General features: G+C 40.3%; 1 protein-coding gene across 1 annotated transcript in view; it reads left to right on the top strand.

Moving 5' to 3' along the window:
* The window catches only part of tmem243b (transmembrane protein 243, mitochondrial b), a 29813-nt gene that overhangs the window by 4104 nt on the left and 12974 nt on the right, over window positions 1-12735 (top strand). The window contains exons 2-3 of the mRNA XM_080207773.1: window positions 4886-5129; window positions 9411-9461. Coding sequence (XP_080063899.1) covers window positions 5052-5129; window positions 9411-9461 — 129 coding nt within the window. The 5' untranslated portion in view covers window positions 4886-5051. The remainder of the gene's footprint in view (window positions 1-4885; window positions 5130-9410; window positions 9462-12735) is intronic.

The raw sequence follows: 12735 nt of genomic DNA on the forward strand, positions 1-12735 counted from the left end.
TTTCTAAGGGTACATGACACTACCGGTGCAGTATTAAAATTAGTGTGTTATAAATTGGGTGTTGAGGTTTGAATTGACTCTGCAGTGAGACAGTTCTTTGTGAAATGCTAATTCACCATTTCAATGGTTTTATTGTAAATGCAGTCCGAAGTGGTTACAATTTTGTCAATGATTGCAGTTGTGGGAGACATTTTGAGAAAAATAGATGAATTTAAAAAGTAGCACAAAGCAAATTGGAAAAGCGGCGAAGGGACAGGAGGGTGTTTTAGGCACAAATCCAACTTCAAACTGCAATATTCGCTTATCCAAAAATAACTTTTGAAATTTTGCTCATTTGGCTACTTTACAGAATTATCGTATCTGCTCAATATTGAAGCAGAAGTATTATTATAATTAGTATAGAAATATCCAGAATGTTCTGGAAACTAGATTGTGTCAGTTTATTTTAGATATTTGGGATTTGTTGTACAGCACACAGGTTGTCATTCAGTATGTGCTGTGCTGCATGGTACCTCAGAGAAAATAAAACATTGTCAGGATGTCTCAAAGTGCTTTACGACCAATTAAATATTTTAGTGCAGTCTCTTGTAATGGGGGCAAAGTGACAGCCAATTTGTACACTACAAGCTGCCACAAACAGCAATGTGATAATGACCGGATTGAGGGTATTCTGATTTTGTGATGTTCATCGAGGGATGAATATTATCTTCAAAACAGCACCATACGATCTTGTGCGAGAGTGCAGACAAGGTCTTGGTTTAATATGTTCATCAAAAAAACACACTTCCAGCAGTGTAGCAGTCCCTCAGTACTTCAGTGGAGTGTCAGTGTGGATCTTGTGCTCAGGTTTATGGTGTGAGGCTTAAACACACAACCTTCTGACTCGAGAAGATTACTAATGTCCAGACCACAGCTGACAGAATGAACTGATAAGGATGTGGTCTCAGCCAGTGACTCCTAATGATTTCAAATAAGCAACAGAGTAGAGCTTAATGTGTTTTTCATTATTTAATCATCCAATTTAACACGAGTGCATTTAGTCCTTTGTGCCGCCTCTGAAAGAGTAGTTGTCCATGTTGTCCTGTCCCTGCTGTGGAAGCAGCAACCTGTAAATTCGAGCTCGGAGCTGCTGTGCAAGTGGGTGACCAGATTTCAGTCAAGGGGAAAAGGAAACCACAGCCTTCCTGAAGATATCTTAGCCATGAAATATTAATTGCTTTACTTCTAGCTTCTCTTTGCGTTGCCTATCTTCAGATAGCAAAGGAAGCAAAATCTAAACATTAAAAAGGGAAAAACATCTTCAAACCCAGATGCTGAATTACCTAGCTTCCTCTTAAATAATTCCTTTTGTCGTTTTTTTTCTGTTTGTGGTTTGTTACATAAAGTACTGAGGAAATGGACAGCATACAGATGGCAGTAATGGAATCCAGAAATTCACCATGCATCATCGTTGAAGTATATTGCAGGACTGATTTAGAATGCACATTACTTGTCCTAGAGTGTGACCTGAACCTGGAGCTTCTGACTCAGAGGCAGGGATATTACCCACTTCGTCACAAGACCTTCCAGAGCAGAGTATAGTGAACCAAAGTCTTTATGCTGGTTCATTGGGTCATTGTGATCTGGTCAAAATCTGTGATGTAGTCAAAAAAATAACAAGCTGACATTCAATCTCGAGGGATACTTTTACCAAGTCCTGTCACAGCAGAACATCATTAGGTTTTAGAAACATAGAAAATTATTTCTATGTGGATTAGGCCATCTGGCCTTTTGAGCCTGCACCTACCATTCAATATGATCGTGGCTGATCATGCACTTCCAGTATCCCACTCCACTTTCTCTCTCCATACCCCTTGATCCCTTTAGCCACAATAGCCATATCCAGCTCCCTCTTGAACATCTCTAATGAACTGGCCCCAACAGCTTTCTATGGTTGAGAGTTCCACAGGCTCACAACTCTGAGTGAAGAAGTTCTTCCTCATCTTAATCCTGAATGGCTTACCCCTTATTTTTAGACTGTAACCCCTAGTTCTGCACTTCCCCACCATCAGAGCATTCTTCCCACATCTAGCCTGTCCAGTCCCATCAAGATTTAATGTGTTTCTATGAGATCCCCTCTCATTCATCTAAATTCCAGTGAGTACAAGTCCAGTCTCTCTTCATATGTCAGCCCTGCCATTCCAGGATTCAGTCTGGTGATCCTTTGCTGGACTCCCTCAATAGCAAGAATGTCCTTCCCCAGACTAGGATCCCAAAACTGTAGGGATTCTATGATTCTGTTCCAGATGTGGTATCACCAAAGTCCTGTGAAATCATTGCAAGACTTCTTTAATCCTGTATGCTAACCTTGTCTCTTTTGAATATCAACATTTCAGTTTCACACCTTTATTAAAAAAAACTTCCTATTCTTACAACCAAAGTGAATAGTCTCTTTCATCCCCACATGAGACTCCATCTGCCAACTTATTGCCCACTCTGTTAACCAGCCTTTATCTCTGTGACCTCTGTCCTCCATACAGCTTGCCTTTCCACCTAGCTTTGTATCATCAGCGAAGAAGACCGAAAGCGAGAGAGGAAAAACTTATCTAAATCATTGTACCATAGATTGTAAAAAGCTGAGGCTGTTGTACTAATCCTTGTTGCAATTCTAGTCAGAGTTTCTTGGTTCTAGTTAGGCTATCAGGAAACATTTTATTGGAATGAACAACTATAATGTGAATCAAGCTGGCCTATTGTTCACCTTTAAAGTAAAAGCAACAATGACCTGGATTTAGTAATAGCAATGAAACTTCTAGGGTCCACGTACATATGGTTAAACTTAGAAATGTTCTGGCTTTTTCCCATAAGGTGTGTTGTTGAGGTCCGTGTAGACTGCAATCAAGTAGAAATCATTGAATTGATATGAACTCCCACTTTTACGGCCTTAGACTCTACATTAAAAGTTACGGTTTGTTGAGGGAGGTGTAACTGAATTTTGAAGTGCAAAACTTCATATTTACTGCCAAATAACCTCTGATCCTGGTACCGAAGGTTCTAACTTAATCCATTGTGTATGTCCCAATCTGTGCTCTCTGTGGCACAGTGGTTAGCACTGCTGCCTCATGGTGCCAGAGACCTGGTTTCGATTCCCGGCTTGAGTCACTGTCTGTGCGGAGTCTGCGTGTTCTCCCTGTGTCTACATGCGTTTCCTCCAGATGCTCCAGTTTCCTCCCACAATCTGAAAGAGGTGCTGGTTAGGTGCATTGGCCATGCTAAACATGCGCTCAGTATAACCCGAACAAGTGCAGAAGTGTGGCTACTAGGGGATTTTCACTGTAACTTCATTGCAGTGTTAATGTAAGCCTACTTATAACATTTTTTAAAAAGTTAGAATATTAAAAAGTGAAGGTTAATCAGTGCTTTTAACTTCCTGGATGGAAATACCCTGCAGAGCAGGTCAGGCACCATTCATAGAGCAAGAAAATCAGAATTAAATTTTCATGTTGGAGTCCCGGACCATAGAATCCCTACAGTGCAGAAGGAGGCTATTCGGCTCATTGAGTCTGCACTGACCGCATTCCCACCCAAGCCTTATTCTCCATAACCCCATGTATTTACCCTAGCTAGTCCCCCTAACACTAAGGGGCAGTTTTGCAAAGCCAATCCACCTAACCTGCACGTTTTTGGACGGTGGAGGAAACTGGAGCACCTGGAGGAAACCATCGCAGACATGGGGAGAACATGCAAACTCCACACAGTGACCCAAACTAGGAATCAAATCTGGGTCCTTGGTGCTGTGAGGCAGCAGTGCTAACCACTGTGCCGATGCTTTGGGTTCTGGGTGGGGATCCTATGGATGTTGGTAATCACTGGGTTTTTGAATATTTCTGTGTTTGTTGAGTGCACTAATTTCAGCAGCTGTACTTTATTCTTCAGCAGTAGCATTATTTGCTTTGTTTAGTTAATGCCTTCAGAATTATGGATAGACAGTCCTCATGAGTGTGTTGGTATTTGTAGAGGACCCTTCACGTACTTTTGTGAAAATCTCTGTTCTGTAGTATAAGGATAGACTTTGGAGTGAAGCATCAGTCCTTGAAAGGGCATGTGGGGAGGGCAAAAATGAACAGTTTTTTGTTCCTGTCACTCTGAGAAAATTCCATTTTGTTACAAATCCAGTGGAAATGTTTTTTTGCCACTTCCATGAATTTGGCAGTTACATAGAAGGACTATTGACAATCTGAGTTTAATATTCTGCAACAAGATATAGGTCAATTTTACAACATGTCTTTAACCAATTGAAATGCTCATTGATCTCTGTGTAATCCAATGTTTTTGGAGTTGTAATTAAACCAGAAATTGTAGGAAATGCTCAACAGATCTGGCAGCATCTGTGGAGAGAGAAATAGCGTTAATGTTTCATGCTGAAAGTCTTAGAGCTGAAACTCTGTTTCTCTATCCTACGACACTGCCGGATCTTCTGAATATTTCTAGCCCTGTTTTTTTAAATTTCAGATATTCAGCATTTGCAGTATTTAGCTTTGAGTTGATCTGCTCCAGTATAGTTTCTGAAACCAAATCTGAGTAGTGACTATTGGATAGCTGTTAGTTTTAGAATGGGTATCATTGTGGAGAAAATTAAATATTGGAAGTTTGTTTGCCTGCTGTTGCCAATAATAAAGACATGTCTTTGCATAGCGCGAAGTATATTTGAAGAACTTAATGGTTTAATGTAACTAAAATTAAGTTGCATGAGAAAACATGGTCTGGCAGTGGCGTTTGTTGTTGGGAGACTGTTGATTTGTACAAAGGAAACCATTCATCTTTCTTGTCACAAGGCAAAGCAAATCAAAAGAGCAGTACAGGCACAAGTTCATTATGACTCACTCATTTATTTCTTTTATTTCAGAATCATTCACCATGAAAAACAAGTGGAAGTAGTCAGCAGCTGAAGTGCGTTCCATTAGATGTCTCCATGAATTAATATATTTTCCATGATGTACTCAGGATAACTTCTTTATAGAGAGCACAAGCAAGATTTTGGTCTGCATGAAAGTGTACCATCTAAAATTGCAATGGATGAATATTCCACAAGGACTTATGGCACTAGTGTGCAAGACAACAGGCCCTTGTTTGGAGAGACATCAGCAAGGGTAAGGATGTACAGAAGGCAACAGTTCATTGTGATCTCCAATTTTAAAGATTCAGATGAGTTTAGTGATGGATTTGGATAAAAGTACTATAGTTTCAAATTTGGTTTTCCACTGAAGCACAAAGTAATTTGATTTTTTTTTCTTGTTTATTGCCTGCTTTAGGTTTGGTTTGAAATTGATGCATTATTTTTGAGTAAGTAACAAATGTGGTAATAATATGGGAAAATGTGAAGTTGTTCATCCTGGAAAGGAGATCAAAAGAACAGTATTATTTATATGGAGGAAAACTGCAGAAAGCTGCTACACAAAGGGACTTGGGGGTACTTGTGCATGAAACATAGGAAGTTAGCACACAGGTATAGCAAATAGTCAGGAAGGCTAATGAAATGTTGGCCATTATTTCAAAGGGGTTGGAGTATAAGAGTGAGGAAGTCTTGCTGCAGCTGTACTGGTGAGACGACATCTGGAGCACCGAGCAGTAATATTTAAGGATATTATTTCATTGGAGGTAGTTCAGAGAAGGTTCACTAAGGTGATCCTGGGTACGGAGGGATTACCTTCTGAGGAAAGGTTAAACAATTTGATTTCTACTCATTGGAATTTAGAAGAATGAGAGGTGATGTCATTGAAACATGTTGGAGTCTTAAAGGGCTCAACAGGCTAAATAAGGATGTCCCCCCCCCCCCCCCCCCGCCCCCCCACCCCCAGGAGAGTCCAGGAAGAGAAGGCAAGGTCTCGGTTTAAGACTGGGATGAGGAGGAATTACTTCTGAGAAGTGAGAATCTTTGGAACTCCTTGCCACAGGGAGCTGGGGTGGGGTGCGGAGGAGGAGGAAGGAGAGAGAGTGTGTCCTGGTGCACATTTAAGGATGGGATAAATTTTTGATCAGTAAGGGAATCAAGTGTTACGAGGTAAGTGCAGGAAAGTGGATTTGCGGAATATCAGATCAGCCATGATTTTATTGAATGGTGAAGCAGGCTTGAGGAGCCAAATGGCCTATTCCTGTTCCAGTCTTTTGATGATAAAGTAACAGATACCTGGAGTAATTCTATGAATTGCTGCCATGTCATGGTTTATAGAATTAACAGAGTGATACTTACTATTAAATATTATTTGCAAATTTCATTTGAAAGCACCTCTTAGTTTTTGATATTTAGAACCTCTGAAACAAGGAAAACAAACAGGAAAGTGGGAATATGTTAGTTCTGATGTGGAGCTTGTAGCAGCCAAGGTAAAGTGAGCGATCGCCTGTGCTGAAATGTTATTGGTTCCAACAACAACACTTAAATACATGCTATTTAGCCCATTTTATGTTTGCTTTTTAATACTGTCTCCACTTTTCCAAATCAACTTTTGTTACATTGCACGTTTTCATGTGTTGTGCATAGTGAGTTTATTCACAAAGGCCCCTGTCCAACCTTGCCCCTTGCCTGAGGTGTGGTGATCGTCAGGTTAAATTACCACCAGTCAGCCCTCCCCCCTCAAAAGGGAAAGCAGCCTATGGTCGTCTGGGACTGTGGTGACTTTTATTTTTGCATAGTCTCTCCAAAATGGAAGCAAGATATGTGCTTTGTTTTACAAAATGAAATTGTAGCAGTAACTTACTACTGCTGTTATTTGTAATGTCACATTTTCTGCTCTTGCAGCACAAGCACATTCAGGGAGATTTCATCTCTCTACTTACAGCAAGATCGTAAATACAAAGAACACATTTACACTCCAGCTATAAATACTGTGCAGAGGAGTTCTTCTCAGTCTGAAATATTGTTATTAAGCATGCACCAAGGAGTCAGTGTCAGATCGAGAAGATTAATTGGTGTACTTGCAAAAGCTTAATGTTTTATTTAACATTATTGATGAGTTTTTCAAACACTATAGTTTTGGTATAGGGACAAAATCAGTGTTCCAGAGAAGATGCATACCGAAGTACTGGGTAATATTAATCACTGAAATTTGATTCTAGGGTGATTAGCACTGCTGTCTCAGCATCAGGGATCCAGGTTTGATTCTGGCCTTGGGTCACTGCCTGTGTGGACTTTGCATGTTCTCCCTGTGTGTGTGTGTGTGTGTTTCCTCTGAGTGCTCTGGTTTCCTCCCACAGTTCAAACGTGTGCAGGTCAGATAGATTGGGCATGTTAAATGTGTGTGGTTAAGGGGATAGGGCAGGGAGCTGGGTGGCTGGGTAAGATGCTCCTTTGGAGAGTTGGTGCAGGCTTGATGGGATGGTTGGCCTCTTTCTGTACTGTAGGGATTCTGTGGTTCTATGGTTGAACTCAGTTTACATAATGCAAGAAAAGCCGGGGGATAAAAGGACAGTTAGTTCATCCTTCTACATTGCCTAAGCTGTCATATTCCCAAGTATTTTGAATGATGCATATATTTTTACCTCTGTTCTGCTTGGCAGATGATTCCAACCGTTTATGATTAATTGAATAAAATTATTTTTCAGTTATCTCCTTCAAATTTTTTAAACTAATTTCCATTTGACTTATGTGGTCTTAGTGTATTTTCAAATGAATGTGGGTTTTTTTGTATTGTTTATAATATATTTTAGTGAGGATCTTCTATTTGCTTTCTAGACTGATGAAGCTTTGCAGATTCTCCTTCATTGTTTATCTTTACACCTGGGATCAGTTCTGATGTTCAAGCTTTTCAGTAAATGCATCGTTTTGTAATTATGGTTAGAAACTGAACACAGTATTCAATATGTGGCTAGATTGGTGCTGTCTAATCCTACAAACTGGTGTTTTTCTCTTCTTTCAGTTGCTTCACTTTGAATGCTGAAAGTGTTCCCTTCCTGAGTCTCCATATGCTTTCTATTGAATTCTGTTCATTGTATGTATATGTGTCACCCTTTTTTCCTAAATGTCTGAATATGGAACATCAAAGGACGCATTACTGTTTATTTAATCTTTAAAATCCTCCAGAGTTTTCAGGTCTTCTGTTTCAAAGTACATTATGGTTGTTTAAGTTTCTGTACACTTTCTCTTGGCTTTGAATCCATTGTTTTCCCTGTTACTGATGTTGGACTCTGTATATTTTAAATACACTGGCTGAATTTCCACAAGTTACTCTGGTAAACTGCTGTGAAATGAGCAATTGGGCACAGAAATTTGGACAGGGGGCTATTTCACCACTGTCCGATGCCATGTTTAGGATGGATGTAACACTTGATGTATAATCTGTCAAAGCTGAATGGGCATAATATAAGGGAATGGATGTTATTAGAATACATCACACAATACATTACCTGCCATTTATGCCATTACATCCGTGTTAATGTTGCAGTCCTGTCACAATGAAGTGCATGTTCTAGTTAAATGAGAGCAGCTGGGAAAGGTTCGGGCATTATACCTCAATATAGACAAGAACTGGTTTCCACCTGTGTGGGTGAGGAGGAAAAGGAAGCCTGCGTTTGTGTTCTCAATATATGGTGAGGAAACACTGGCTCCAGATTCCTTCTTTACTCAGTGAGCAGCACATTACAACATTGCAGAACTGTCATCTCTTTTTCTTGCATGGTCTTCTATGGTTTGTTTATTTAAGGATGTGTCTTTTTAACTATTTAGAGACTGCTTATTTAGCACACTTCATATAATTGTAGAAATCTATAGCACAAAAGGAAGCCTTTCAGCTCGGTGTGCTGATGCTGGCCCATTGAGAGCAGTTAGTGTTCAGTCCCACATAGTCATAGAAGTCTACAGCATGGAAACAAGCCCTTCGGCCCAACTTGTCAATGTCGCCTTTTTTTTTAAACCTCTAAGCTAATCCCTAGGTGTTAGTCCTATTGAAGTCATTGTGATCATAAAGACACTTAGTGCTGCACCTGATGGTTCTGTTCTGTTGTATTACTTCCATTAAGGAATTCCTAGTTTATTAACATCATCTCACTGTAGGAATATATAAAGACCATTGCATGACTGTGGTTAGAGTATTTTGGGAGGCAACATGGGGATGTTGTATGGTAAAATGGGACAAGATCCAGTACTAAAGGCCATGAGAAATGGAAGCAGGTGTTGGCTATTTGGCCTTGAGTTTGCTCCACCAATCATTGACGTCATGGGTGATCTTGTGTGGTCTTAACTCTACTTTCCTGTTTGTCGTGTAGTCTTTGACTCTGTTGTTGATCAAAAATCGAACTTGGCCTTGAATGCATTCACTGATCCAGCCTCCATTACAGCTTGGGAAGAGGTTCCCAAATACCACTGACTAAAATTGGATCATAGTATTTTAACACCCTGATTGTATGTACCTTGAAATCTTTCTTGCATTTTTTTTCAGGATCGAATTATCAACATTGTTGTTGGTGTCCTCACTTCTTTATTGCTAATAGTAAGTACAAGTGTTTTCAAATCTTAATTTGTTTACTGACTAAAACTACTGATTTAGTTTTTAATCAACTTGGTATTTTAGAAACATAGAAACTAGATGCATGAGCAGGCCATTCGCCCTTTCGAGCCTGCTCTGCTATTTGTTTTAATCATGGCTGTTCATAGAATTCAACATCCTGATTTCCATTCCGCCCCCCCCACCCCACCAAATATCCTTTGATCCCTTTAGCCCCACAATGTTTTGGCCTCAATTACTTTCTGTGATGATGAATTCCACACATTCATGACACTGAGTGAAAAAATTTCTCCTCGCCTCTATTCTAAAAGATTTACTCCTAAACTCAAACTATGACCCCTTGTTTTGGACTCCTCCACCATTGGGAACACTTTTTCTGAATCTACCCTGTCTGACTCTGAGATCCCGCCTCACTCTTCTAAACTCCAGTGAATATAATCCTAACAGACCTGCCATCCCAGGAGTCAGCCAGGTAAGTCTTCACTGTACTCCCTCTATAGCAAGGACATCCTTCCTTAGATAAACTGCATACAATATTCCAGGGTTGGCCTCACCAACGCCGAATGCAATTGAAGCAAAACATCCCTATCCCCATACTCAAATCTTTCACTAGAAAGTTAACATACCATTTGCTGCCTTTACTGCCTGCTGTAGCTGTGCGCTTACTTTCAGCAACTGATGCACAAGGACTCCCATCTTCTATTGCAAAAGATATGGAGGCATAGGATTGAGGGTGATTTAGTGGTTTGGATCAGAAATTGGCTAGCTGTAAGAGCAGTAAGAAGTCTCAACACCAGGTTAAAGTCCAACAGGTTTATTTGATAGTAAATGCCACAAACTTTCGGAACATGCTGTTCCTTTGTCAGGTGAGTGGAGTTTCCACATCATAGCTGTAAGAAGACAGAGGGTGGTGGTTGATGGGAAATGTTCATCCTGGAGTTCAGTTACTAGTGGTGTAAGGATCTGTTTTGGGGCCACTGCTGTTGGTCATTTTTATAAATTACCTGAATGACGGCATAGAAGGATGGGTTAGTAAATTTGTGGATGACACTAAAATCGGTGGAGTTGTGGACAGTGCAGAAGGATGTTGCAGGTTACAGAGGGAGATAGATAAGCTGCTGAGAGGTGGCAAATGGAGCGGAAAAGTGTGAAGTGATTCACTTTGAAAGGAGCAACAGGAATACAGCATACTGGGCTAATGGTAAGTTACTTGGTAGTGTGAATGAGCAGAGAGATCTTGGTGTGATTGTGCATAGAGCCCTGAAAGTTGGCATCCAGGTTGATAGGGTTGTTGAGGTGTACGATGTGTTAGCTTTTATTGGTAGAGGGATTGAGTTTCGGAGCCATTAGGTCATGTTGCAGCTGTACAAAACTGTGGTGCGGCTGCACTTGGAGTATTGCGTACAGTTCTGGTCACTACATTATAGGAAGAGTGTGGAAGCATTGGAAAGGGTGCAAAGGAGATTTACCAGGATGTTGCCTGGTATGATGGGAAGGTCTTATGAGGAAAGGCTGAGGGACTTGAGGTGGTTTTCGTTAGAGAGAAGGTTAAGAGGTGACCTTAATAGAGGCATATAAGATGATCAGAGGATTAGATAGTGTGAACAGTGAGAGCCTTTTTCCTTGGGTGCAGATGGCTAGCGTGAGGGGACATAGCTTCAAATTGAGCGGTGATAGATATAGGACAGATGTCAGAGGGGTTACTCAGAGAATAGTAAGGGCATGGAATGCCTTGCCTACAATGGTGGTGGACTCGCCAACATTAAGAGCATTTTAAATGGTCATTGGATAAACGCGGATAATATCGGAATAGTGTCGGTTAGATGGGCTTTAGATTGGTTTCACAGGTCGGCGCAACATTGAGGGCCGAAGAGCCTGTACTGCGCTGTAATGTTCTATATTCTAAGGTCTTGTTGACTATCCACCTCTCTCAATTTAAGCCCATTCGAGTAATAATGTGTCTTCCTATTATTGCTACCAAAGTGGATGACTTCTCATTTATCTACATTATATTGCATCTGTCAAGCAGATGTCCACACAGCCTGTCCAAATGACGCAGAAGCATCTCTGCATTTTGTCGCTCACCTTCCCACCTAACTTCTATCATCTGCAAATTTGGAGATAATACATTCAGCTCTCTCTTTCAAATCATTTATAATGGGGTCCTAGCACAGATCTCTGTGGAACCTCACTAGTCACTGACCGCTAATCAGAAAAAGACCCATTTATGCCAACTCTTTGCTTCCTATCTGCTAACCAGCTTTCTATCCGTCTCAAGACGTTATCTGCAATCCCATGTGCTTTAACTTTACATAATAGTCTGTTATGTCAGACCTTGTTGAAAGCCTTCTGAAATTCTAAATAAACCATATTCACTGGCTCCCATTGGTCAACTCTACTAGTTACATCCTCAAAGAATTCCAATAGATTCATCAAGTATGATTTCCGTTTTGTAAATCCATGCTGACTGTGTCTGATTTTACCACTGCCTTCCAAATGCTGAGTTATGAAATCCTTGCTCATAGACTCAGTACCCAGTTCTGATGTTAGGCTCATCAGTCTATAGTTCCATGTTTGCTCTCTACTTCCTTTTTTTGAGGGTTTACCTCAGTTACCCTCCGATTTGTAAGCATTCCAGAGTCCAAAGCATTTTGGAAAATAACCACCAATGGATCTACAATTTCCAGGGCCACTTCCTTAATTACTCTGGGATGAAGATTATCAGGGCCTGGGAATTTATCTGTCTTCAATCCCATCAATTTCCTCAAAACCATTTTCTACTAATGCTGATTTCCTTCAACTCCTTACTAAAACATGTTTCTGCCAGACTTTTGGTACTTTAGGTATCCATGGATTGTCTGCTTTCGCAAAATTGTGACTGTGCTTGTAACAACAAAATAGGCAAATTTAGGATGAATGCCTCTGTGTTTTGTGAAATAGACTGCCAGGATGAGTGTTTGAGACCAGAATATTTGATTCCTATGAAACAACTAGAAACTGTAATAGAAAAACATTAGTGCCAGTGTTTTGGAAGCAGCTTACCAAATTGGTGGTTTGTTCAACTTTATCTGAACATATCTAATGGTCAGGTTGTAAAGTGGAGATCGGAGAGGAGAAAGCAAATAGGTTCATTTGCAAGCAGTGAAGACTCTCAGTTCTTTCAAAAGACTGCAACCCTCTTCATTTTGGAGTTATCTTTGTCTATTTTTTAAAATTCATTAATGAGATGTGGGCATTGCTGGCTGGACTATCCTTGGTT

Source organism: Carcharhinus amblyrhynchos, chromosome 19, assembly GCF_965287045.1.
Source record: "Carcharhinus amblyrhynchos chromosome 19, sCarAmb.v2.hapA, whole genome shotgun sequence".
Lineage (NCBI taxonomy): Eukaryota > Metazoa > Chordata > Chondrichthyes > Carcharhiniformes > Carcharhinidae > Carcharhinus > Carcharhinus amblyrhynchos.